The following is a 23,960-nucleotide window of genomic DNA, read 5'->3' on the forward strand; positions in this document are numbered from 1 at the left end:
ATAAATCTATCTGTCTATCTGGGGTAGTATATTTTTGTAATGCCAATTTATTTTGATACTTCCTGCTGCTATGTTATAGGGGTTATGGTTATGGGTCATTTTAGTTCCCTTTCTCTACTACTTGAAGAGTTGGATCCTGTTCTGCCACTGTCAGGTAGTGGTAGACTATGCTAACTAATTGAATCTTACCAAGTGAGCTCAGAGGAATAATGATTTAATCCCACCATGCACCCTCACCACTACCATTACTGCTTCTTTCAATATTTCATGATTAAGCTCTGATCCTAGGAATCTGGAAAAAATAAGAGCAGAACTGATGGTCTTTAATTTCATCAGTGTTCCTACCCACAAATTTTACGTTATAAATACTTATAGCTCAAGGTGTTTTCTATAGCTTGATTTTGGGTGGAGGACTTCAAGTGTGCTCTGTAGATAAATGTTTACTTTTATTATAGGATAATTACACATAATCGAGCCATACTAGCGTGAGCTGTTAAAGATGTGCACAATGCTATCTGTATATCACGGAATCTTTAGGTGCTTTTTCAGTTGAGTTCAAAATAGTATAGAGAAAATTAGCATCTGTAATGTTCTTGAGTTGGTTACAATTGAAATGGTCTTTGTCCAGCACAGTCGTATCATCATTTTTAAACTTAATTGTAAATATGTTTTAAATGTTGTACCCACACTCTTCTTGTGGGGTTAATTAAAGGAAATTGTTTCTAGTTGCATACAGATTATTTTAGCTGCTTTGCTTGGGCAGAGGCTTGGTTATCTGATGACCTGGTCTGATAAGCTTTGTCCCTTGATATTAGAAACAAATAGACAATGGCGATCCTGATTTCACGATTGACTATTTAATGGCAATGATTCATGTGGTCAGCTGGCCCCTCTCAGCCAATAAATAAGACTCTGTGCATTCAAAATTGTACAAAATTGCCAGCCTGGAGTTCATTGAATTTAGCCCCTTTGCTGCAAGAGGTGCAACTCCATATCTGGCAACAAAAGGGTCAAATTCAGTGTGTCAAAGTAAAACACTGTATAAACAGATTCCAGGCAGCATGAACGCTTCAAATCACTGATGTGGTCATGTTCGCTTTAAAGAGAATAATGAACTTGTACTGTAGTGAGGAACAATGGCTGCAAAGTACATTTTTGGGCTAATCATCTCTGTAAAACATGTTTCCTTTTTTGAAGCAACATTGAGAACTAATTTTGGTAATGCACACTTTTTCCTCTCCCTGTTAAATTGATTCTGTCCATTTGGCTATTCCTAAATTTTGAGGTGTTCTTTGGTGAATGCATTGGCACTTCCCTAAATAATGCAGGTATTCTCATCATCCGGTAGGCCAGTGGTTCCCAACCCAGTCCTCAAGTCCCCCTTTACAGTCCATGATTTAGGGATTACCCTGTCATGTCTAAAGTGTTTTTTTTTTTTGTTTTTTTACTGAAAGCACCATAGACACACCTGGGTAATCCCTAAATCCTGGACTGGTAAGATGGTACTTGAGGACTGGGTTGGGAACTACTGTCATAGGCCATTCTATCACATTTTGGACCTAAACCATTTCCTAGGGTGCTAACCAGCAAGGGCACCAATACAGGGTAAAAAATGCTTACTTATAAGATGGGTCTCTGGAAAAAAAAGACTGATCCTCAGTTAATATTTTTTTTTTTGTCTGACATGGATGCCGGCTAGAGTTGATTTGATCGGACAGAAACATGTGGCATAACTATAGATTTTCGTCTTTGTATTTACTTCCTGTAAATAAAGATCTAATGTTTAAACTTACTTTATCGCACATTCTGCTTAATTTTGAATTTCCTGTCACCTGGTTCTACACAATGCAGACAAAAGTTATAAAATAGTATGCTTCCAATATTATTTTTGGGTATAAAAGTGTTCTATGCTGCAGGGTAGGTGAAACAACAACTGTAGGCTCTGGGGCCCAACCCACGATAACAATTGAACAGCTCTGCCTTTGTCTATTTTTAGGCGTCTAGTAATTCACTGAGTAAATTGTTTATCAAATACAATATGGCAGCACCCAGAAAGTGATTTCAAACAAGCATAGGAATTGATTATTTAGATGTTAAATCCTTTTAAATTCAAATACCGTACATTTCTGAAACATAAGAAAAGAGCTAGTCACATAAGTCACTGAAAAGGAAGTCGAGTGCATTCTGGGAAATATTGTTTTCCAAGTGCCAGTCAGGGAGAGTTAGTAAAACAATTTTAAGTACAGAGAGATTTATATTTCAGTTGACAAAGTATGCATTTTTTGGAATAATATTCAATGTTGGCTGCTAAATGACCTTTATGAAACATTGGCCTAGGAAATATTAAAACTATAATGCATATTGTCCCAAATATCTCATGTAGCGTCTAAACAAATGTTAGAAACCTATGAATGGGCGCTATTTCTGTACTCTGAAGAGTTCTCCCCTAGCCCATCTCCCTTGACATCCCTCCCCCTCTAGCAAAGGAGAATGACATCACTGGAGGATCATGGGGCTGCAGGGAGAACTTGGTTTTTGCCAACAGGGAGAGGGACAATGCCAGCAAGAGCTACTCCAGCCTAAAACTTTATTAAAACACCATTTTTGGTTACAATAACCTTTAAAGTTAGTTGGCAGCTAACCAGTGCTTGCTAGCCAGCCGTCACAGTTAAAAAATAAAAGTTTGGGGTCAATATTTTATTTCTCTTAAGTTATATATTTACATATACATGCTATCAAAAACAACCATGTCAGATATTTTATAAAGAAGTATATACAATATGTCTCACTTAATAGAAAAGAGGGAAATTCTGGATTACTTAACATATACCAGTATCAAAAATTTGAAAATTGCTTTGGTCAGATGATGCTGCAGCATTAAAAGTTATAGTCACAATGGTGTTAAAAGAGAATATGAATATACTATTCCATATACATTCCTCGGGGGCATTTTCCTTTCTTCCTATTTTAATTAATTCTACGAGGCAGTGATGGAGGCTCCGAGTAGCTGCATCATTCATCATGCGTAATGAGGGTTCGGAAGGCTGTACTGTAGATAAATCTGTAGCAAGTTAATAAAATGCTAAGAAAACAACAACATCCTCTGATGAAACATCAGTCTGCAGATAAACTTGGGCTATAAAAGCTATGCCAGCCGAGAAATTGTATGTTACCGCTAGAACATGTGGACTAAGGGTAAAAAGAATCACCTAAGGTTCGTGAGATGGTACATCGGATATGTCATATTTTATCATTTTACTGTGTTGGTCTGAGATTCCTCAAATCTCTGAACTAGCCAGAAGTTTCTAAAAGATGTGTAACAGACACTCTAGCAATAAATCAAATGAATCTTAAAATATCTAAAGCACATGGTGTGAGATAATACAAGTTGCAGTTACAAAAGTATACATAAGTAGCCCTTATCTTTCCTCTTCTTGGTGTCTTGCATTCTCTTCTCTGGTCCATTGTAATTTGATTTATGCAGATATGGGGGGGGAAAAAAAGAAAATAATGTAGTTTGCACAAATATGTACCAATTTATGACACACCTGCGCAGCAGCATGTACATCGTAATTTAGAATTTCCTGTCACCTGGTTCTACACAATGCAGAACTTCTGTGCGTGGTTAAAGTTCAATTAACAAACCAGGTCATAAAAACTTCTAAAGTAAGTTAACATTTGATTGAAAAGGAAACCATTTTTTTTGGATATTTAACTCCTAAATGGCAGGGAACTGAGCAGTGAGAATGCTGGGGCATGATCTATACACTAGCTTAATGAAGCAGTTTTAAAGTAGTTTTGGTGACTATAGTTTCCTTTTAAGGTCACACTTCCTGAACTATAAAAATTCTGTATATCATTTCAGATTGACCACTGTGGTCTTACATTTTAAATTCACTTTGAATTCACTGTCAATTCCCTCTTCTTTAGTAAATAACCATATAATTGTATGAACTGTCAGGGATTCGCCAAGGAATGTCACATTAGGCAAAATTGTTAAATTGGAAAAAAGTGTGGCCCCTGATCAATACCCACCAGTGCTTTAACCTCTTTTTGCACATTCCCTTGTCTTGAAGTGTTTACTAGCAAAAATTATTATAAAAAGGAGTGTGTTAAGAATACTGTATTTTTGTACAATTTCCACCTTATGTTTCTGGGAGTTTGATAAGTAAGATGTTAAGAAACATGTTTACAAAATAAGTTGAGCTCACTTTATAACTTCAGGTGAACTACCTTATACTGAAAAATATTACAATAGCAGATTTTTGGGGATCTTTGTAGTTGCCAATTTGAGCCATGTAATGAGTGTTTTGGAAGTAATTGAATCTCACCCCTGATGCTTACGCAGGCAAAAAGTTATGGTGATTGTAGTACTCCAGTGTTGGCAGGACTACATTTTGACACCTTGGGACCAGATGTAGGCTGGCAGGCATTTATGGAAGTTTTCTTCCAACATTAGCTTGAAGACCAATGTTTAACATAAACAATCTAGGCAAATTTCTTTGCGTTAACTTTTTGATGTCTTCTAAGAACTTTGTTTGAATTCATTGTTTTGAATAAGAATGTTTGTGATAATGAACTCTCCCCTGAAGCACCACCAAAAGCCATGTAATGCTACCACTACTTTTCTGTCATCGTTTTGTAGAATTTTACTACCGTATGTGGACTCAATGAGGGATGTGTGCAGGCTTCTTGAATGCACAACTTCAATCTCCACATGGGTGAAATGCTGTCTTTCTTTCTTGTTTCATTTTTATGACCCCCCCGCTATATTCCTGTATTCCTCATCACTTTTTAAAAAAATTTGCCATTTGGCACAGATAAGCTCTAGCACTCCCATGAAGCTTATGGTTGAAGGTTTGCTTATCCCACAATGTGCATGCTTGTATGAATGTCTTGTAAAAATTAAAGGAACACTATAGGCTTAGGAATACAAACCTGGAGTGTCCCTTTAAGTGTTCTGGGTCCGTTTAGTTGTCTTTCAAGGAATGTATGTCTTTCATTATACCATACGTTCATCCAGAGTAATGTTAATGCACAGTGGTTGAATTGCAGTGTTAGCAGGCAATGGCTTTAAATGCATTTTAAAATATTCTAATTTTTGTTTCCTCAGCAGACCTATGTTTCATCAGCGCAGCACATGGCTCCTCCCAGCCCCAGCAACAGCAATGGTGGGGGTGAAGGAGGTGGTGGTGGAGGTGGTGAACAGTTAAGCAAAACGAATCTGTACATCAGAGGTCTTCATCCCAGCACTACGGACCAGGACTTGGTGAAGCTCTGTCAGCCGTAAGTAAATCTATATTTTGAATTTTAGGGGTGGGTGAAATAGAGAATCAAGGAATATATGACTGTACTGTATAGGTAAAATAAAAGTAGATCTGACACAATATATTGATTTACAATATTGCACTATCCCTGAGTTATTGCATAACATCTGACCTCCACATATTGTCAATGCACTAAGGGTGTAAGGGAGGTCCCCGCTCTCAATCTGCTGTAAAAGCTGCAAAAAGCTGTAAAGTATTACTCACCTAGAATTTAGCGGCAGACTTCCCGAAGCGATCTTCTGCACCCCCTCCGTCATCATAGGGGTCGCGTGGTCCAATCACAGGCTTGAGAAAAGTTGACAATTTGTGATTCAGTTATCACAAATTACCATGTTAAATCTTTGTTCCCGTTTAGCTTTCATTTACTTCCCACCTAACAACATGTCTTCATGTGATTTCTACCTTTTTTCCTTTTCTAATTCTCTGTGGTAGATTGTTAAGGACGCGTAACTTACTTTCTTACTGTATCAGATTTAATTGAGTCAAAGTTTAAACTATGGTTTGACCTCGCTATAAAAACATTTTAAATTATGGAAACAAACTGTCACCAAAGTAAAATCAAGTTCACATTGTATAATATTCTCAGGAAGAAATTTCTTTGCTGTTCAGATGCTTGGGAAGTTATCCTCGCTAATCTTTAATTATATTTAAGAAAATAAAGAGTCAATAAAAGGAGGACTCAAATTGTAATTATGGTAGGGTTAGGTGCCAATATAGGAGGATAAGTGGTGTTTGTAATTATTAACTTGATTGAAAGCCAACTATGGAAAGTTGAGTTTGATGTCAATAATTGGCAAACTCTCTGGTTTATTCACCGAACAGTGATTTGCAGTCCGATAAAAGTTGATTTGATTGACTTATTGAACTTAAAGGGACAATATAAACACCAAAGCAACTTTAACTTAATGGAGCAGTTTTAAGGTGTATAGATCATGCCTCTGTAGTGCCACTGCTCAATTATCTGCCATTTAGGAGTTAAATTACTTTGAGGCACATCTCTCTGCATGTGACTTACACAGCTTTCCTAAGCACTTTCTGTAAATTGGGATCTAATGTTTAATCTTCCTTTACTGTATATTCTATTTAATTTAGAATGCCCTATCTCCGCACTGTTAATAGCCTTCTAGAGCCTGCAGGAGCCTCCTGTATGTAATTAAAATTCATATTACAGAACATGAGCTAGAAACTTCTAAAGTAAGTTAAAGGGACACTATAGGCACACAGACCACTTTATTTCATTGAAATAAATGTGCTCTTAGTCCTGCAATGTAAAACAGTCTCTTAGACAGCCACCATAGGTGCTTCTTGCATTTACACGGAATTTAACTTTGTGAAAGTCCTTGGACGTCCTCAGGATGTGCAGAGTCTTCCAAATGCTCATAGGATTTAGTGCTCAGCGCTGGCATCAGGTAAGTGGTTTGATGGTTATTTAACCCTTTCATGACAAAGGGACACTATAGTTCCTAACACTTTAGTGTTACTTGAGCATCTGATTGAAAATGAAAAAAAATTTTATGCAGACTATGTGAGTCATAGCCAGGGGAGGTTTGGCTAGGGTTGTATAAACAGAGTGATATAACTCCTAAATGGCACAGAATTGAAAATTAAGACTGCAGAGACAACATCTATACAGGAAAACTGCTTCTTTAAGCTAAAGTTATTTTGGTGACTATAGTTTTCCATTAATGGACTTGAGTCTTTTTTCAACTTTAGATTACAATGTTACTGTGTTACTACGAATAAACACCCAGGCAAGCTCAAAGGTCCTGTCTAGCTTGTTACGTTATCCAAGGGAAAAGACTTGGGTGTCAAACATATTTGTTACAGAAGCCCAAATCTTTGGCAACCAAATGTGTAAAATGCAACCTGAAAAGATGTGTGATTGTACGGTTTACACCTAACCCCTCAATGTCTTTTAGTCTTTTCTATTTTTCTTTTTGTGCCTTTGCCTCAACCATTTTACATCTTTCTCTCTCTCTGTTTGTTTCACATGTCCTCATTCTCTTTATGTCTCTCTACTGATGAAGTTATGTTTGTCTTTCATAGTCTTGTTTTATAAAGATCTCTCTGTCTATGTACCTTCCCTCCAGGTGTGTCTCAGTGCCCCTTTCTTTATTGTAATGATGCTCCAGCAACTAGTGGAATTATCAATGAATTTTTGGGTTTACAAAAATATCCTTCTAAATCATTAAGTTTATTAAATTCACCTTCTGAATTACTGCATACTCCCACGTCCAAGCACTTACAGGATGAGAGTAATGGTGGTGTGTGTCTTACCTTAGACTCTGTGTTTTTTTTTTTTTTTTTATATACTTGGCCACCTCACTTTGTCTACGGCTATAACTTTCTTTACTATATAAAAAAAGTGATACCTACAGTCTCTGACTCTCAAATAGGGAGAGAGACTGAGGCCTCCTGTCCTCTGCTGTCAATAATGTAACACCAGCTTGAGACCAAATCCATGCTGACCTCCACAATCTAGAACAGCACTGTTCCAGAACCAAGGCTTCCTGGAGTGCATTTAAGATTAAGTGTGGGCAGCATTATTGTCCAAATATATATGTACCATTTCATGGCCCAAATAGAGACATATTGCTGCTAAAAAAGATTTGTGGTCAATCCGGTGCAGAGGTTGAGCCAGACAGCAAGATTGAAGAATGAAGACACAATCCATAGGTAGAAATGCTATGATTTAGACAACCAGGGAAAATAAATAAGTGCAAGTGTTATTAGAAAGCACAAGGAGGGGGCATGGCTAGCTGAGACACAGAGCAGACACACAACAGCAAGACGGAATCCAGGGAACCCCAGCGACCAAGATGCCACGGGAGTCTAGGTCTTCCGCGGTGGAAAACAAAGATACTCCCAGGCTGCAGGGCCCTCTATAGGACAGCCCATATCAATGGTCTTTAGCAGCGACATATCCTGGAATCCTTGGTGACCAGTTGCTGCCCAGTTGCGTACAAATAACTATATATGTTTTATCTGCCACCACTTGTTTTAGGTTTAATGAGCTTTTGACAGTCTCATATTGCCGTAAGGATTACACTAGTAATATTAGCATTGTTGAAGTATTGTAAGCGTTTATATTTTTCTTAATGATGTAACTACCATTTCACCAACGTATACTGATGTTTTATATTATACGAAAAAAGTCAACCTCGAGCCTAATTTTAATATTTTTTAATAATATTTCTGATGTTTTATATGTATCACAATGTGCAAACAAATTTCGTGGAACCATCCACACCAAAAGAAAGAATAAAAAAATTAAAAAAATAAAAAAGCACACGTAGCATCTGATCCTGGATCCCCAAAAAATAACAGTTCTGCGTCAGCATGCTCTTAATTTGTAGGAGCTTGTCAGGCGAAGTGGCTAACACAGCTATGTATGCCGAACCCTTTTTGTCTGCTACGCATGCTGCTGATGCAGTGTGTGCCCTCCTAAGCACATTGAGTTTAGCTCACTGTGTGCATATATGAAATGCAGCAAAGCCCTTTTTAACTGAGGACATGACTCGAGTGTTTGAGCTAAAATAACTGCAGCAGCTTAACATGTAAACATGGAACCAGATTACCAAAGGAATTAAAACAGAACTGTTTGATTTTTGGTTTTGAAGGTCATATTTTATTCACGCCAATATACTCCATTGTATTGTGTGCTGGAGTGAAACATTCAGTGGATGTGTAATAACCTACTTCCCTCAAACACACTGCCATCTAATGCCTTCTGCTAAAGCATTGAAAAACACATGTTTCATAGCCTTGTAGGGGAAGGGCGAGCACATGAACATGGTCTCCCAAGGTGGTAATGCCCTCTGTTGAAGCACGTGGGTTTTACTTACTGCATAGTTTTCCCTAGCAAAACACAGTGTGATAAAACAGACATGCACAAAAAAAGAGCGAGAAATGCAAGGGGAATTATGCAAATGCCCAAAAACCGTGTAAGTAGTACAGTAGCATAGCTAATAGTTAAATATAAAATGCTAAAATTAAGGAAAAGTACATTTTATTGCTGAACTGTATTGCACAGACTCAGGGCTGTGTATTTAGTTGGTTATTATTATATACAGTTATTTATGTTTTACGATTTTTTTTATTTTTATTATTTATTTTACTATAATTTTTTTAATTTCCTTCCTGAAGAGCCTTCTTCTGTGTCCATTAAAGCCATGTTTTGTCTCTCAAATGTTGATTATACCTGATAATATGTTTTGCTTGAATTGGTGTTGGATCACTGCAAACACTGTACATCAAGCATGTGAAACTCGCGGCCCACAATGAACATCTTTGCGGCCCGGCGAGCCGCGAGTACATGCTTGATGTTAAAGCAGAATAGGCACCTGCTTTCTCCATTGCAGGTTTCTACTCCGCTAAAATTTAAAGGAATTTAGAGGAAGCCGGACGCTAGCGGCAGCGAGGGAGCTCAGCATTCCTGCTTTTCATTGCTCCCTTGTGCGCGCCATCTGTAGTGATGCCGGGTGCCAGAATATGAAGACATAGTCCATCACCCGGCATCACTAAACTGCGCGTGAGGGAGCAGCAAGCAGCAGGAAGGAGATCTCCAGATAGAAGATCCCCACTGGACCCCAGGTTGTGATGTGAGTGTATACAAGAATGTGTAAATGTGAGTGTGTCTGTCAGTTAGTGAGTGTGTCTGTCTGTGTGTGTCAGTGAGTGTGTTTGTTTCGGTCAGTGTTGTGATGGCACGGCTGGACAGTGGAGTGCCACGTCATATTCCGACGTGATGTTGACGTGCTCCACCTTCACAGGGTTTCAAGAAGCAGCAGTAGGATCCGCTTTGGCACAGGGTGCGTATGGCGCCATTTGGGGTATACCAGAGGCTGAACTCCGGAGTCCCATACTGGCAGCGGCAATGTGAGTGGAGTCTGCTGGTTGACTAGAGGGAAGGACTGGGATTTAATATATGGGGGGATGGTGGGACAGGGATTTAGTAGAGAAGGTGCTGGGTTATTTTTTATACTGTACTTTTTAAAATAAACTTAAGTTGTTTTTTTTGCGGCACACATAAACATAAACCTGGTTTATTTGGCCCGTGCTAGACTTTGAGTTTGACATGCTTGCTGTACATGGTGCAAGCTGCTTAGTGCTGGTTTGAGCTAGGGATCGACAGATTATCGTTTTTTGCCGATGTTATCAGTGGTTATTCCAATGTTTTTGTAAGTATCGGTATCTGCCGATAATCATCGGCAATACCGATAATGAATGGGTGGGCCAGCGCATCCATAAGGCGGCACAAGCGGCCGTCTTAGGGCGCACCGGCCCTGGGGCGCTAAATTGGAGTGACCGGCAGGAGGTGGGCACACAGCGCTCCCTTCTGCCAGGCACTCTGTGTAGCATGGCCGAGCGGAGCAGTGCACACCGCGGTACAGGAACTTATATTTCCTGTACCTGGCTGGACTGAAAGGAAGTGCTGACTGAGAGAGCACTTCCCGTCAGTCCGGCCGGGTACAGGAGACTGAATCTGGAGACTGTGCACTGCTCTGCTTGGCCACACTACCAGGAGACACACCAGGGAGAAGGGACCAAGTAGGGGAGATACACAGGGGAGAGGGGCACTAACGGATGTGGGGGGTGGTAAGGATCACTATGGGACAGGGTTTGGGTATGGTAAGGAACACTATGGGGGGCAGGTGGTAAGAAACACCATGGGGGAGGGGGGTGAAAAGGAACACTATGGGACAGGGAAGGGCAGTGAAGAACACTATGGGACAGGGGGAGGGAGAACACTAGGGGGGAGAGAGGAACATTAAGGAAGGACACTAAGGAAGAGGGAAGGGAAAAGGAACACTGGGGTGGTGGGGGGGGACCACTAAAAGAGAAGGGAGAGGAACATTAAGGGGAGTGGGAGGACACTAAGAGACAGGTACACACAAACACACTGCATCCACTACACAAACACGCACACACTGCATCCACTACCCACACTGCATCCACTACACAAACAAACACATTGCGTCCACTACACAAACACACACACATATATATACTGCATTTATTAACCAAATACTCTCACTGCATCCACTACACACACATATAAATATTCTTGAAAACATTTAAAAACAAATCTGATTGGCATGTATATTTTGTGCATTTACCACTTTATAACTAAAGATTTGAAAAAAAAAATACGGTAAATGTAGAGGATATCGGTAAGCTATCGGCTATCGGCCTGAAAGTTCACAGATTATCGGTATCTGCTCTAAAAAATCTATATCGGTTGGAATTGTAAAGTAAACCAATATAGATTTTTAATGTTGATGGCTTCTAATAATAAATACAATGCTTATTTTTATATATTGTTTAGATGAAAATACAGGTGAGAAACATAGAACCTGTGTGAAACTGACAGGGTTATAAATTCGTGATTGTTGCTAATTAATCCAAATGGCAAAACCAAGGCAAAATTTGTGGTACCATACAAATGAAATATCTGAACTTGGCACATACAATTTAAGAGTGTAGACTGTAAGCTCATTTGAGCAGGGTCCTCTTCAACCTATTATTCCTGTAAGTTTTCTTGTAATTGTCTTATTTATTGTTACATCCCCCCCTCTCAAAATATTGTAAAGCGCTACGGAATCTGTTGGCGCTATATAAATGGCAATAATAATAATAATAATAAAAGAGTGTGCTCCCAAATTAATCCAATGGAACAGCTTACTGCATGATGGGATAATATAATTTTTTTTGTCTGGAACCTTTTTACAGTTTTGTTAAATGAACACTGCAGATATGTAAACCATCTCAGCTTGCTGAAGTGCTTTATGTGTGAAATGTGTTTCCTCTTTTTTTTTAATTTAATCCCCCCCCCCCCCCCCACACACTGATAAAAAGTGTCAATTTCAAAAGAAATCAGCACTTTTATTAATTTACCTTGTTAGATCTCTTCAGCTACTCGCCAAGTAGCTAAGTGCTGTTGATCACCTCGTTTCATGCTACATAGTAACACACATTTTCTTTCCCTAGCTTAAAGGGACACTATAGTCACCAGAACAACTACAGCTTAATGTAGTTGTTCTGGTGAGTATAATCATTCTATGCGTTTACATTGCCCCTAGGGACACCTACAAGGAGTCACTCCTCAAATGGCCACTAGTGGTGCTTCCTGGCTCAGTCCTGCATAGTATGCAGCACTGCCGTTCAGCGTCTCCACGCTCTAACACTATAAGGTCAGGAATACATGTCTGTGTTCCGGAGCCTATAGTGTTCCTTTGATAAACATTTTGCCTGCATCAAGATGTATGGAAAATTTGTCTGTGCTTAATATTAAACTTTTTTTTTTTTTAATTCTTTATTTTTGGTGTGCACAAGAGTAATTACAAGCTTTGGTGCGCCACAACAGCGATATCAGGGAACAATATTGAACATTTGCATTGCAGGTTGTGGTAAATGATTGTCAGGCACATTTTTAATTAAAGTAACAGTTTAACAATCGTTTAGGTGCTCGAGTAGCGTAAACTTTTAAGAAACACATTTGCCTCAGTAGCTTAAAGTAAGTGTTATTAATATGATCATGCTGAACTACGCTTGTCTGTGCTTAAGAGAGGGGCATGCTTTCCATACATAGACATCTGGGCTGATTAGTCTTACACCTATCCACTATAAAATTAGCTGTCTTGCTAGGTACACGGATGAGTTAACTGAACGACATCAAGCCTATATATTTGGTAGACAATATACTATGCTGAATGGTTTAAGCTTTAAACACTTTATTAACCACTGATATCCTGCGAGTAGTGGGGCCACAGCAGCATTCCACCCCGGCTGGTCTGGACTTCTTAGGTTGGTGTATGCAGCGTAGGGTAGTCCGCTGTGGTTGCGGTGGACTTGGGAGCCCAGTGCGAGCCATGCCTGTTACAGTCAGTACCGGGTCTCTCCATGGGGGGTATGGTGGCAGTCTGTCACCTACACAAAGGATCTCGCAGTCGAGCCATTCAGAAAAAATAAAAAGTAAAATAAAAAGGGTGTAACAAAAGAAAAATATATAAATAAATAAAATAAAAAGTAAAACCACCGGCGATGGACCTGTCCTTCTGCCTGTTACTGTCCCCAGAGTGCTGTTTATTCCATCAGTGTTATGAGGTAGCATAGGGGGCTCTGCGTGGTCGGCAAGTCCGAGGCTGGGGTCAGCAATCTTCGTTGGGTGAAGAGGTGTGGAGGCTCGAGCATGAGGGTCTCATAGTGTGGGCGAATGATGAGCGTTGTGGACGTGCTTCCTTGCTTTGATGCCGGCTCGGGCTTACCGGAGGTGCCACGTGTGGGTCGCTTCAGTCGGCCTTTTTTCAGGCCCAATTTCAGGGATATCTGGTGAGTGGTGCTTCCGAGGGCTGCGTTCGCCACGTGTGTCCTCCACCTCTTACCCCATCTTAATGCAGGATTAAGCTCAGTGGGTCGTTTTTGCATGCAGTCATATAAAGTAGTGCGTTTTAGTACAGGCTGCATTGCCGCCATTCGAGAGGCTCGGCTCATGGTGTGCGCCGTCGGGCAGGTCCGATGTTGGGCTTTGTAGGGCGAGGATTCCCTCCGGTGGGGACCGGGTAACCCCCCCGGTCCATGTGGGGGGGGGGCGAGGCCTGTGAGGTGTATCACAAGGCTGATGAGTGGCAGCCAGGTTCGCAAACAGGACGGCGGCCGTCCGTCCCGCTCTCCACCCGCATAGGCCGCAGACCCCGAAGTCCCTTTCACCCACAGGGGGCTCTGGTACTCCCGATCTCAGGGCCCGCGGTGGCTCCAGCCTCAGCCCGGACACTGTATATATCTTCAGGTCGGTCAATATGCAGAAATTGCTTAAGTTTTTAGCCATATTTGATCTGATTTATCAGGAGCCTCTCCAGCCTGCGACCAGTCAGCATGGCGGTCAGGCCCCGCCCCCCACCAATATTAAACTTCATCTAATTTGTTTCTGTATAGCTCCCTTTGTCAGAATCTTTTTATTTATTTCCGATGGGCTGTGTATTTAATTTAATTCATAAATGAATATATATTTTTTTTCTTTTCAAGTCAGATTGATAAAACTTGACTATGGGCGGAGCTTAACATAAGGTTTTGTTTCGGTTACAAATCAAATTTACCCATAATCCATCCGTAAAAGCAATCCCACGGAAGGGCAAACAGGCATCATGGGCAGAGTTGAATAAAATGGCTGCTCCCAGATATTGAAATGCGATTAGAAAAGCTAATAAATGTAAATAAAGGAGAGTGGCAAGGAGGAGAGTATAATCATTAATATACAGGGGGCATAAAGAAAGAAAACCCAAAAGAAAAACAATTGACAGGTACGCTTAATGTGCAATTAGGTATAGACTCTGGCACCATAGCCACTTAATCTCCTTGCTCTGTCTTACTTTCCAGTGTTACAGGAACACTATATTATTAGGAACACAAAGCTGTATTCCTAACTGTATAGTGTCCCTCTGCCCCTGCGCCACCATGCTGCATTCAAAGGGTTAAAAACCCTTTAAACATTTACTTGATTTCCGCGCCGTGGTCCCTCGGTGCTGGCTCCATCTCCACCTCCTCCGACGTCAGCGTGAGGGGGAACCTAATGTGGATGTAGGTTAGGTGCTCTATGGATTTGCAAGGCGTTAGACGTCCCCATGAAAAGTGCGAGGACGTCCAGTGTTGTTTGACAGAGTTAAACTCGGTGGCAAAGCCAGGAAGCGCCTCTAGTGGCTGTCTGGTAGGCAGTCTTTACACTGAAATGTAAACAACAATAACTGAGATTCACGGGTACAAAAATCACCGCAAAAATCATACTTGCTCATCTGTCAGTACAGTATATGTGCAAACACAATGTAAACCCACAGCTCCTCTCTCCAACTATGAGGATGGTCAGGCTCATTCACAAAATTGGAAATGGGCAGTCCGTAACCTGCGGTATGGCAGCTGCCATCCTGCATGATGAATAGAACCGCTGCACAGGGCTGGACTACATCATATCTGATTTGAGAGGAACATTTCAGTGCATTAAATGGGATGTCCTCTCCAGCAAGGAGAGCTCCTTTGAGTCTGCTGTAAACCTCAAAACATATTTGAAATGAGAATTTTCACCAGAAAATATCTCTCTATAAATCAGTAAACTTGAGGTAGATTTAGCTATACTGTAAATGCATAACTATTGTCAAACCTTTAGTTACATTTTATAACAGACAAGATTGCAAGGAGCCAGTCCTATTTTGTGAATTGCAGGAAAGCTTCCAACTTTCCAATGTACAGGAAACGGGAAGTGACCCTTTAAATAATCAGGAAGGTTACCTGGAAATCGTTTGTTATTTATGTTTAAAAAAAGAATACTGTGTAGATTGAAAAACTAATAAGGTATAGAGAAAACATTTTAAAATGCTGTAAAATGATTTGTGATATAGCCACTTTAAGGTGGGAAAAACGAACAGGAAAGCCATTTTAAGTGCCTGTGTTATAAAATAATGGTAATGTCTGTTAAACAGCAAGTTGTATTACTCTAGAGGATCATTAAATCATGTCGCCAAACCCAGCTGTGATGACATTGAAGGGATACCAGGACACAAAGAACGCATTGAGGCTGCTAGATGATGTCATCTGGATTTAGGAGAAAGCAAGATTTGTCGGTTTAAAAAAAAAAAAAAAAAAAATCTCAAATTTCTATTTTGGATTAGAAAGTAGAAACTTTTTATTTGGATATCATACGGTGTTCATCTGTCCTTTTTTATTTTAAAACAGAATGCCGCATGAGTACTTTTCTACTGTTTTATACAATTTTGTCTTAAGGGGGGTCACTCGAAGCACTATCACAATTTTGCATTGTTGCAATGCTGATGGTGCATGAGAGTTGCTTCAGCTCCTTTTGTATCATACATAATAATGCTCATAATAATCTGCATTCCTTCCATTGTGCAGCGCTGTGAAATATGTTGGCGCTATATAAGTACCAAATAAAAACAATCCCATAAACTCCTGCAATATTTGTTGGATAAGATCAGACCCCATAGATCAGGATGAGACACTACTGACTGGTTGCAGACAGACCCATTAAACAATGATTTGGAACTACAAAGGCAATTATTTATTATTATTATTACTATTATTTATTTATGATTAGACATACTTAGTTGATGCATTATCTATGTAATGCATTCCAAAATAGGGTGTCATTGTTCTGCCCCATAGTTTGCTAATAGCCACCATCCTCTGACAAAGAGCTATACGAGTGAGAAACTGAAAAGCTAAGGATCTTTAAAAATGTGTTCTAAAGTATATTTATATAAACCCCAGAAAGCAATGTAGGAGGAGCTGAGAAAAGCAGACGAGGAGAGAGTGTACTTCTGAGTTGTAACCTCATTTCACCCCAGCCAAAGAATGCAGTGAACATCCCATGAGCCCCAAGGAGATCTACACAAGTCGCCCACAGACTGAGAAGCAAGATGTTTTGAGAGAAGTGCAGGCCAGATGGAAATACACATGATGCCAAAGCTCTGTTAACGTCTACTAGTGTATGAGACCTGAGCTTTTAAGAAACATTCAGCATTTCTCCTGTGCATCTTTTATTCACAGTGATCTACTGTAGGGTTTAATATCCCATCAAGAACACACTCACTGCGGCAAAAAATACAAATTTCTAGCAGTTTCCTGCAGTTTATATTGGGTTTTGATTTTTAGATTGTTTGTGTTTGGTTGCCATGTTTTTGAGCAGGAAACGATTACAATGTTGCAGTGAATGAAAACAATACATTGTACACATTCATTTCATTTTAAATTCAGAGCAATTCTTGGGCATGTTCTCAATACTGAGAATAAGCAAGATAACCCATCTGTTCAATTTGTATCACTTTACCCTATAATTGTACTTTATTTGGAACACAACAAACTCTGTACGTTGACGGCTGTGTGAAGTTGGCGCCCCATGTTTTCAAAATATGAATAAAAATATACCATGTCTTTGTGCAAGTTTGGTTTTGGAAATATTTCACATCTACAGTCACTGCTGCCGCCCAGGAGTAGTGGGAGTTTGAGCGACGGACTTATTTTTGTATTTGATTTTGTATTACACACCACATTACAGTGCTGCCGCCCACCCCACGTGTTCCCTACTAAAGGTCAATAAGCACGTAGGGTTCACAAAAATACCCCTCTCCGTCTCATTAGAGATTATTTTTGTTTTACCTGAAGCTGAAAGAAGCAAGGTGAATTGTTAGCATAGGACTCCCCTAATGGGAATGCCTTGACGTGGCTGGTGAGCTTACACTTAAATGCCCATTGGAGTGTTACTAAAAACCTCCAGTTATTTAAATGTGTATAGGGACTTGGGATAGTATGCAAGTAAGCCCAGCCAAGTTTGCACCCCGTGTTATCGAAGCTTAAAAACAAATAAACCATGTGTTTGTGTTGATTTGTGCCACAAATATAAACGTTAGTGTTGGGCTGGTTAGGAGATATTGCGCACTATATTTTACTATACCCAACCTATTTGCACCACATTTATCATCCTAGCCTTATGTACCACACTTCAGCAAATGCTGTGCCATATATGTTTCTAAAACCCACTAGCTCTATAGCCAGCAAACCATTAGCAATTCTGAGCAGTAAAGTGTTTCGCTTGTAACAGAATCTGCCCTGCAAAGTTATTTCCTGTCTGCTGTCAGTAACTGATTGGGAGGAGGTGGGGGATGGGACTGGTAGGAAGGGGAAGAGTGAAAAATTAATCCTTTCGTAACTGGACAGAATGACTAAGAGCTTGCACTGATTCTCTGTTGACCTAATGTCTTTTGTAATGGAAAGAGTTAAAGCCACCCCACGCGTTGTTATTGGTCATGTTCCGGAGCAGAGCAAAAGGTGTAGGAATAGGAAACTGTGACATGGGTGGGAAGTTGCGTTTTCAGGGAGGTTATTCATAGCTAGTTGGATATTTACAGAGCGAGGAAAATAAAAAATAATGCTCCCTGAATCTGGACCTGGCGAATCATAATGTATGAAAGGCATAAGACATGTCTGGAAATTTTTTGTGTGTTTAGAAAATAAACATACATTTTAGTGCTCATTGGCAGAAACGAACACCGCAAATCGTACGCTAAAGCACTTTAGCTGTGTTTCCTGTTTCGCTTAAGATAAAACTCTGATGTGAATGGGACAAAAGTATGTCATAACATCATCTTTAGTCAAAACACCAGTCCTATTGTATTATATGTGGAAGAGTGCATTGTCATACCTGTGGAAATCATACTGACATATGCAGTAGTGTTGTACAGTGAAGGCAGGCTAAGGGCCTAGATTTTATGACAGATGTATGTGTACTTGAAGATTTTCAGGTAAAGTTCAAGGGTCAAGTAAAATAAGTCTTGCAAGAAGGAAAATATGGGATATTTCAGAAAAGCCAGAGAAATGTATTTAGAGAGTCAAAAAAATCATACTCTATATAGAATGATGGTGGGTCTGAGGTGCCGTCCCTTCCCTTCACCGTCAGACTGCTGGATCACTGACCCTCCAGGCAAGTGATCTGGCTCTCAATTTTGCCCTACATTTCACGTTACCTCTGACCCTTTTCGAAAAGCACAAATCCTAAACTGAACAAATGCTTTCTGAATTTGCTTTTTGGTCACTTCAAACTTTCCTTTTTTCTATTGTTTCCTCTTCTCTTCCTCTTTCTGAATCTGTTCTTCTTTTCTTTATTTCTGATCTATTTCTTTTTAAAACATAGGGACTACTTTATTTCATGTGTTTTCTCTACACTTGACAGAGTGTGGAGTTTAAGGCAAGCTCCACTTTGTCAAGATTGTCAAGCATAGGAAAAATACATTTGAAAAAGTAGTCCTTAGATTTAAAAGAGAAATTGATCAGATAGGAAGAAAAGAAGAACGGATTCGGAAAGAGGAAGAAAATAGGAAACAATAGAATAAAACAATTATTTAGTTTAAAAATATAGTTTTGAGGTGACAGTAGTTCTTAAAGGTTGTCTGAGATCACACTGCTTCATAAGAAAAAGTAATCCCTAATTTAATAAACACGTCCCTATAACTTGATAGTGCTGCTTTAAAAACCCATCAGAATTCAGAACAATGCTTGCATTTAAAATACAATAATACCAAATAAGGTGAAAGTGCACACTAAGACAAACAATATATAATACAATTACCCTTCCTTGTTATGTAATTCAAGTGTACAACTGTATTATTTAGGGAGCCAGCAATATTGGCTGTGTTTGATAGAAGTGGGTTGGCAGTATCTCAATATACCATCAATTTGTAGAAGTATTCCCATCCGTGAGTGTCTTCTGAATTTTCCTCAATATTCCAATGTAGGTTATGAGGTGGGATACAGACAGTAGGTGGTTAAAATAAGGTATAGCAAATTTATTTAAAAAATTATATAAAATCTTACATGTATGCTTAAAATCATCCATATAAGTACAAGCACAATACGCTTCCACCTGAGTCTTTGTCAAGGTGCATAACAATTAATAAAGAAACAAATCCCCTTAAATACCCTCCATTGTTTCTATGAGAAGTCCACTTTAATTGAGTTTTGGTGAATCTCCAATCAGAATTTGATTTAGAGAGTCTCCAATCCTGTCCTTAGGTTTCGGACAATAACCAGTGGGGGAAATATCCAGCAATGGCCATCTTAGAGGAACTCGTGCTTGGTGATGGTTATTTTTTGTCTACAGTGTTTACATTTTGCCTAACGCTTGGGTAAGAATGAGTGAACCAGGTGTGATTTTATTTTTGGTTTATGGCTTTTAGTTTGATTTACTGTAAAACTTCCTATTAAAAAGTTTTATGATATATTTTTGAAGCATCAACATATTCTGCATGCTGCACAATGAAATAGGAAGTATGCAGACAATTATTTAATCTAAAATACCTCTATGGGTATACAATTGCAAGTATAATGCTTCCTAAAACAGGTCAAACCCATCATGATCTTCATGAGAGCACAGGCACTGGAAAGTGAACTCAACTATTGGCAAGAGAACTATACAGTTAAAATACATTTTGTAATAATTTCTCATGGATTGTGATGTTTTAAAAACGTAAAATCATTTGACACCACACATGACACTACTTGTAAAATGCTTCATTTAATTTAGTTACTGATGACCATTATTGTATTTCATTTTAGCAATGACTGTGAATAATTACTGTTGCTGTACATAGCTAAACTCCTGTAAATTTATGTCTTGTAGGTATGGAAAAATTGTGTCGACCAAGGCTATTTTGGACAAAACGACAAACAAATGTAAAGGTAATGGATGTTCTCTGTTACTGTCATTATCCATGGCCTGTTATTTAAAGGCAGGGCAACTGTGGCTTCCCATCTTACAGTGGGCTTATCCAGAGGCGTAACTAGAAACCACAGGGCCCATGGTGTGAAAATTGCCCTGGGGCCCCCCCATACATCTACCTCCTACGCCACACGTCTCCGCCCCCCCACACATGCAGACAAACAGGTACACATACAGACACACATACACATAGAGATGCATACATAAAGACACATGTAGAGACACACACATACACTCCTATACACACACTCAGACATATACACACGTACATTCACAGACACATACTCACAGACACATACTCACAGACACATACACTCACAGACACACACACACACACTCACAGACAAACACATACTCACACACACTCAGACACGTACACATTCAGACACACACAAATTATTAATATTAAATGACCTTCCTCTTAAAACACTTATTTAATTTGATAACATTGTTTTAATTATGTATGCACTGATGGCGTGCTGTATTTTGGGGGTGAATAATTACCTGAGATTCTACAAGTAAAACAAAAAGGTGCGCAGAAAAACTGATGTGTGTGTTAAAAGTCAGTAACCTGCTATCTAGAGTATTGCCTGGGCAGTTCCAAGAAGTACTGCTCTTATCAGAATACCATGCAGAATACCATGCATTCCAAGAATTTCTAGTGTCAGGGGAGTCAAAGAAGGCAGAGGAACACAAAGGGAGTTAAACCAGTTGGTGGTATTTGCAAGAATTTTGAACCACACTTAACATTTCAAGTGCCAGATGGCTCTGCAAATAATATCGCTCATAAACGGTCAGGTATTCGAATAATAAATGTGTAGAAATTGAACTTGGACAAAATATAGAATTTATTAGGTGAAAGGCAAAGTAAAAATATAAACAAAGTTTAACTGGAGCGTTTTAAAATTGCATTAACTGCTGTGTTCTCTCAACTCAGGTTATGGATTTGTGGACTTTGACAGCCCCGGAGCAGCTCAGAAAGCAGTCACGGCTCTGAAAGCCAGTGGAGTGCAAGCCCAAATGGCAAAGGTGAGCAGCAAGTTTTATTAACTTCAATTGCTCTCATTCTAAGTGGTAAACAAAAAATGGGAATACATATAAAGGCCTCCAGAGGCACAAACAAATTTAAAAGCCATTTAAAGATGTAGATGTGTGATTAACAAACAAGACAGATGGGGCTATTCACTAAAGGCCATTTGAACTGCAAAATAGGCTGAAATCTGAGTCCGATGCTTCAAATCCAGGCCTGGGTGTTAAAAAGAAATCTGTACAATCTGCTTGCTGACAGCCCTTGTAATAATAAATTAAAACAAAGAAACCTATCTCCCAGCTCCCAGGGCACTGACCAGCAATGTGGGCCTGTGAAATACCAGGGGGAGGCCACAGTCCCACCCTTGCCCCCACCCATGGGCATCGGGAAGGAGACATAATTTATTTTTATTTTTTTAAATTGGGAGTACATAGATCACTGTAGACACCCTTACCCCCACTGGTGGCCAGGGGGTGGGCGCCTTAACTATAATAAAGTGGGGCCTTATGACCCCCCACCACCAGTCTTTACCCATGGCAGCATGCCGAGGCCCTAATTATAATATTAGAGGGGAAGGGTCTAATGCCCTCCCACACATTGGTGGGGGCCATAATTATAATATTCGGGGAGGAGCTAGTGTCCTCGACCTAGTCCCCACCCTTTGGTGGCAGAGGTAAGGCTCTAATTTAATCCAACAATAGTGGCATTTGTATAGGATTCTGATGATTTTAATCCAAACACCTAACTCACATGGGTAATTGCTGCAGATTCCGACTTCCGATTCTGAGTTCCAACAATATTTGGCGTTTCTAAATATGAATATTGCCATTGCGGTCAGAATTTTGATAATTTTCACAGAAGTTTGTACATCTTGAAAAAAAAACTGGTTTTAAGTGAAAAGAGTTGCATTTTGCATGCTAATATTATCTGTACATTAATCTTGCCAGACTGTGTAAAATTGCTGTGACATGTGTAGACATATGCAGGGCCGGACTGTCCCGGGCCATTTTTAATCACAGCGGCCCAGTGAGAAGGGGCAAGGCCAGAGGTTGGGAAGGTGTTGTGTCATCACCAATGACCAATATGGCACCCTCAAAGAGAGCATGTTGGTTCCTGCTGAAGAGCTTTCTCAAGAAAAAAAGGCCCCGTATTTGTTCTTCGAAAACATAATGAATGATACTGCTTTTACTTGTGACTTGTCTCTAGTGTGAGATAACAGAGGGCAAAAGGGCCAGGAAAGTGTATTGTGCATGTGTTTGGAGTTTGCTTGTGGGGTTATGTGTATAGAGTGATTATTGTAGTGTGGTATTTTGTGTAAAGTGGTTGGTTTCATTTGTGATGTGTTTGTGTTATAATATATGTGGCTAGATGCTGTAGTGTGTGTGTTCAGGTACATAGTGTATGCATAGGGGATGCAGTCTGCGTTTGCATAGAGGCTTTAGTATATGTGTGTATAGGTGGCATAGTGTGTGTTTGTGTTTGCATACAATGGTCTAGTGTGTGCATAGGGGATGTAGTGTGTACATGGTGCAGTGTGTGTCTAAAGGGGATCTAGTGTGTGTAGGAGATCCAGAGTGTGTGTATGGGGGATCTAGTGTTTGTGTGTAGGTGGTGCAGTGTGTATAAGCGGTGTAGTGTCTTTAGGCGATCAGATATGTAGGGGTGCAGTGTATGTGAGGGGTGCAATGTGTGAATTTGTTGGATGGTATAGGGTGTGTTTTTGGGGCTGAGGTGGTAGCAAATATATATATATATATATATATATATATATATATATATATATATATATATATAAATAGTAAATATTGGCCGGCTTTGCTACTGCTTGTTGATCCTGAGGAAAGCCCCGGTCGTGGGCTGAAACGTCGATTTTATGATTCTTCAATAAAGTACTATTTTACTACAAGACCGTGAGTGCAAGCCAATATTTACTATTTGTATACTATTTTTGGTTGTGGCTATTTGTTGCACCCGGCAATTATTTTTGCAATGCCCTGCAGTGTATGTATCTGAGTGCAAGGACTGGACATTTTTGTGTGTATATATATATATATATATATATATATATAAATTATTTTTTGAATTGCAAATCCTGATGGCCCGGTAGTGGTGAGTGACTCTTGCTGCAGACTGAGTTCACTCCTCTCTCAAGCTCCAGCGCTGCACTATGTCGGAGCATTGGTGTGGTAAGACTTGGCAATGTTCCCAAATGACCAGCTCATGGGACGAATATTCTGCCTCCCGGGCTCCCTTTCTCTCCCCCAGGGGTGGGCTGGGATTAGGTGCAGCGGGGCAATTGCCCCCCAGGCCACCCTAAATCCAGGGC

At 39.8% G+C, this 23,960-nt stretch overlaps 1 protein-coding gene across 9 annotated transcripts in view; it reads left to right on the forward strand.

Moving 5' to 3' along the window:
- Nucleotides 1-23,960, forward strand: part of RBMS2 (RNA binding motif single stranded interacting protein 2) — a 97,685-nt gene that overhangs the window by 53,117 nt on the left and 20,608 nt on the right. For 8 of the 9 annotated variants that reach the window (XM_063427064.1, XM_063427038.1, XM_063427056.1 and 5 more), the window contains exons 2-4: nt 5,114-5,286; nt 20,506-20,564; nt 21,542-21,633. In XM_063427064.1, the coding sequence (XP_063283134.1) occupies nt 5,114-5,286; nt 20,506-20,564; nt 21,542-21,633 (324 nt within the window). The remainder of the gene's footprint in view (nt 1-5,113; nt 5,287-20,505; nt 20,565-21,541; nt 21,634-23,960) is intronic. The other variant, XM_063427079.1, reaches the window with a different exon arrangement.

Source organism: Pelobates fuscus, chromosome 1 (genome assembly GCF_036172605.1).
Source record: "Pelobates fuscus isolate aPelFus1 chromosome 1, aPelFus1.pri, whole genome shotgun sequence".
Lineage (NCBI taxonomy): Eukaryota > Metazoa > Chordata > Amphibia > Anura > Pelobatidae > Pelobates > Pelobates fuscus.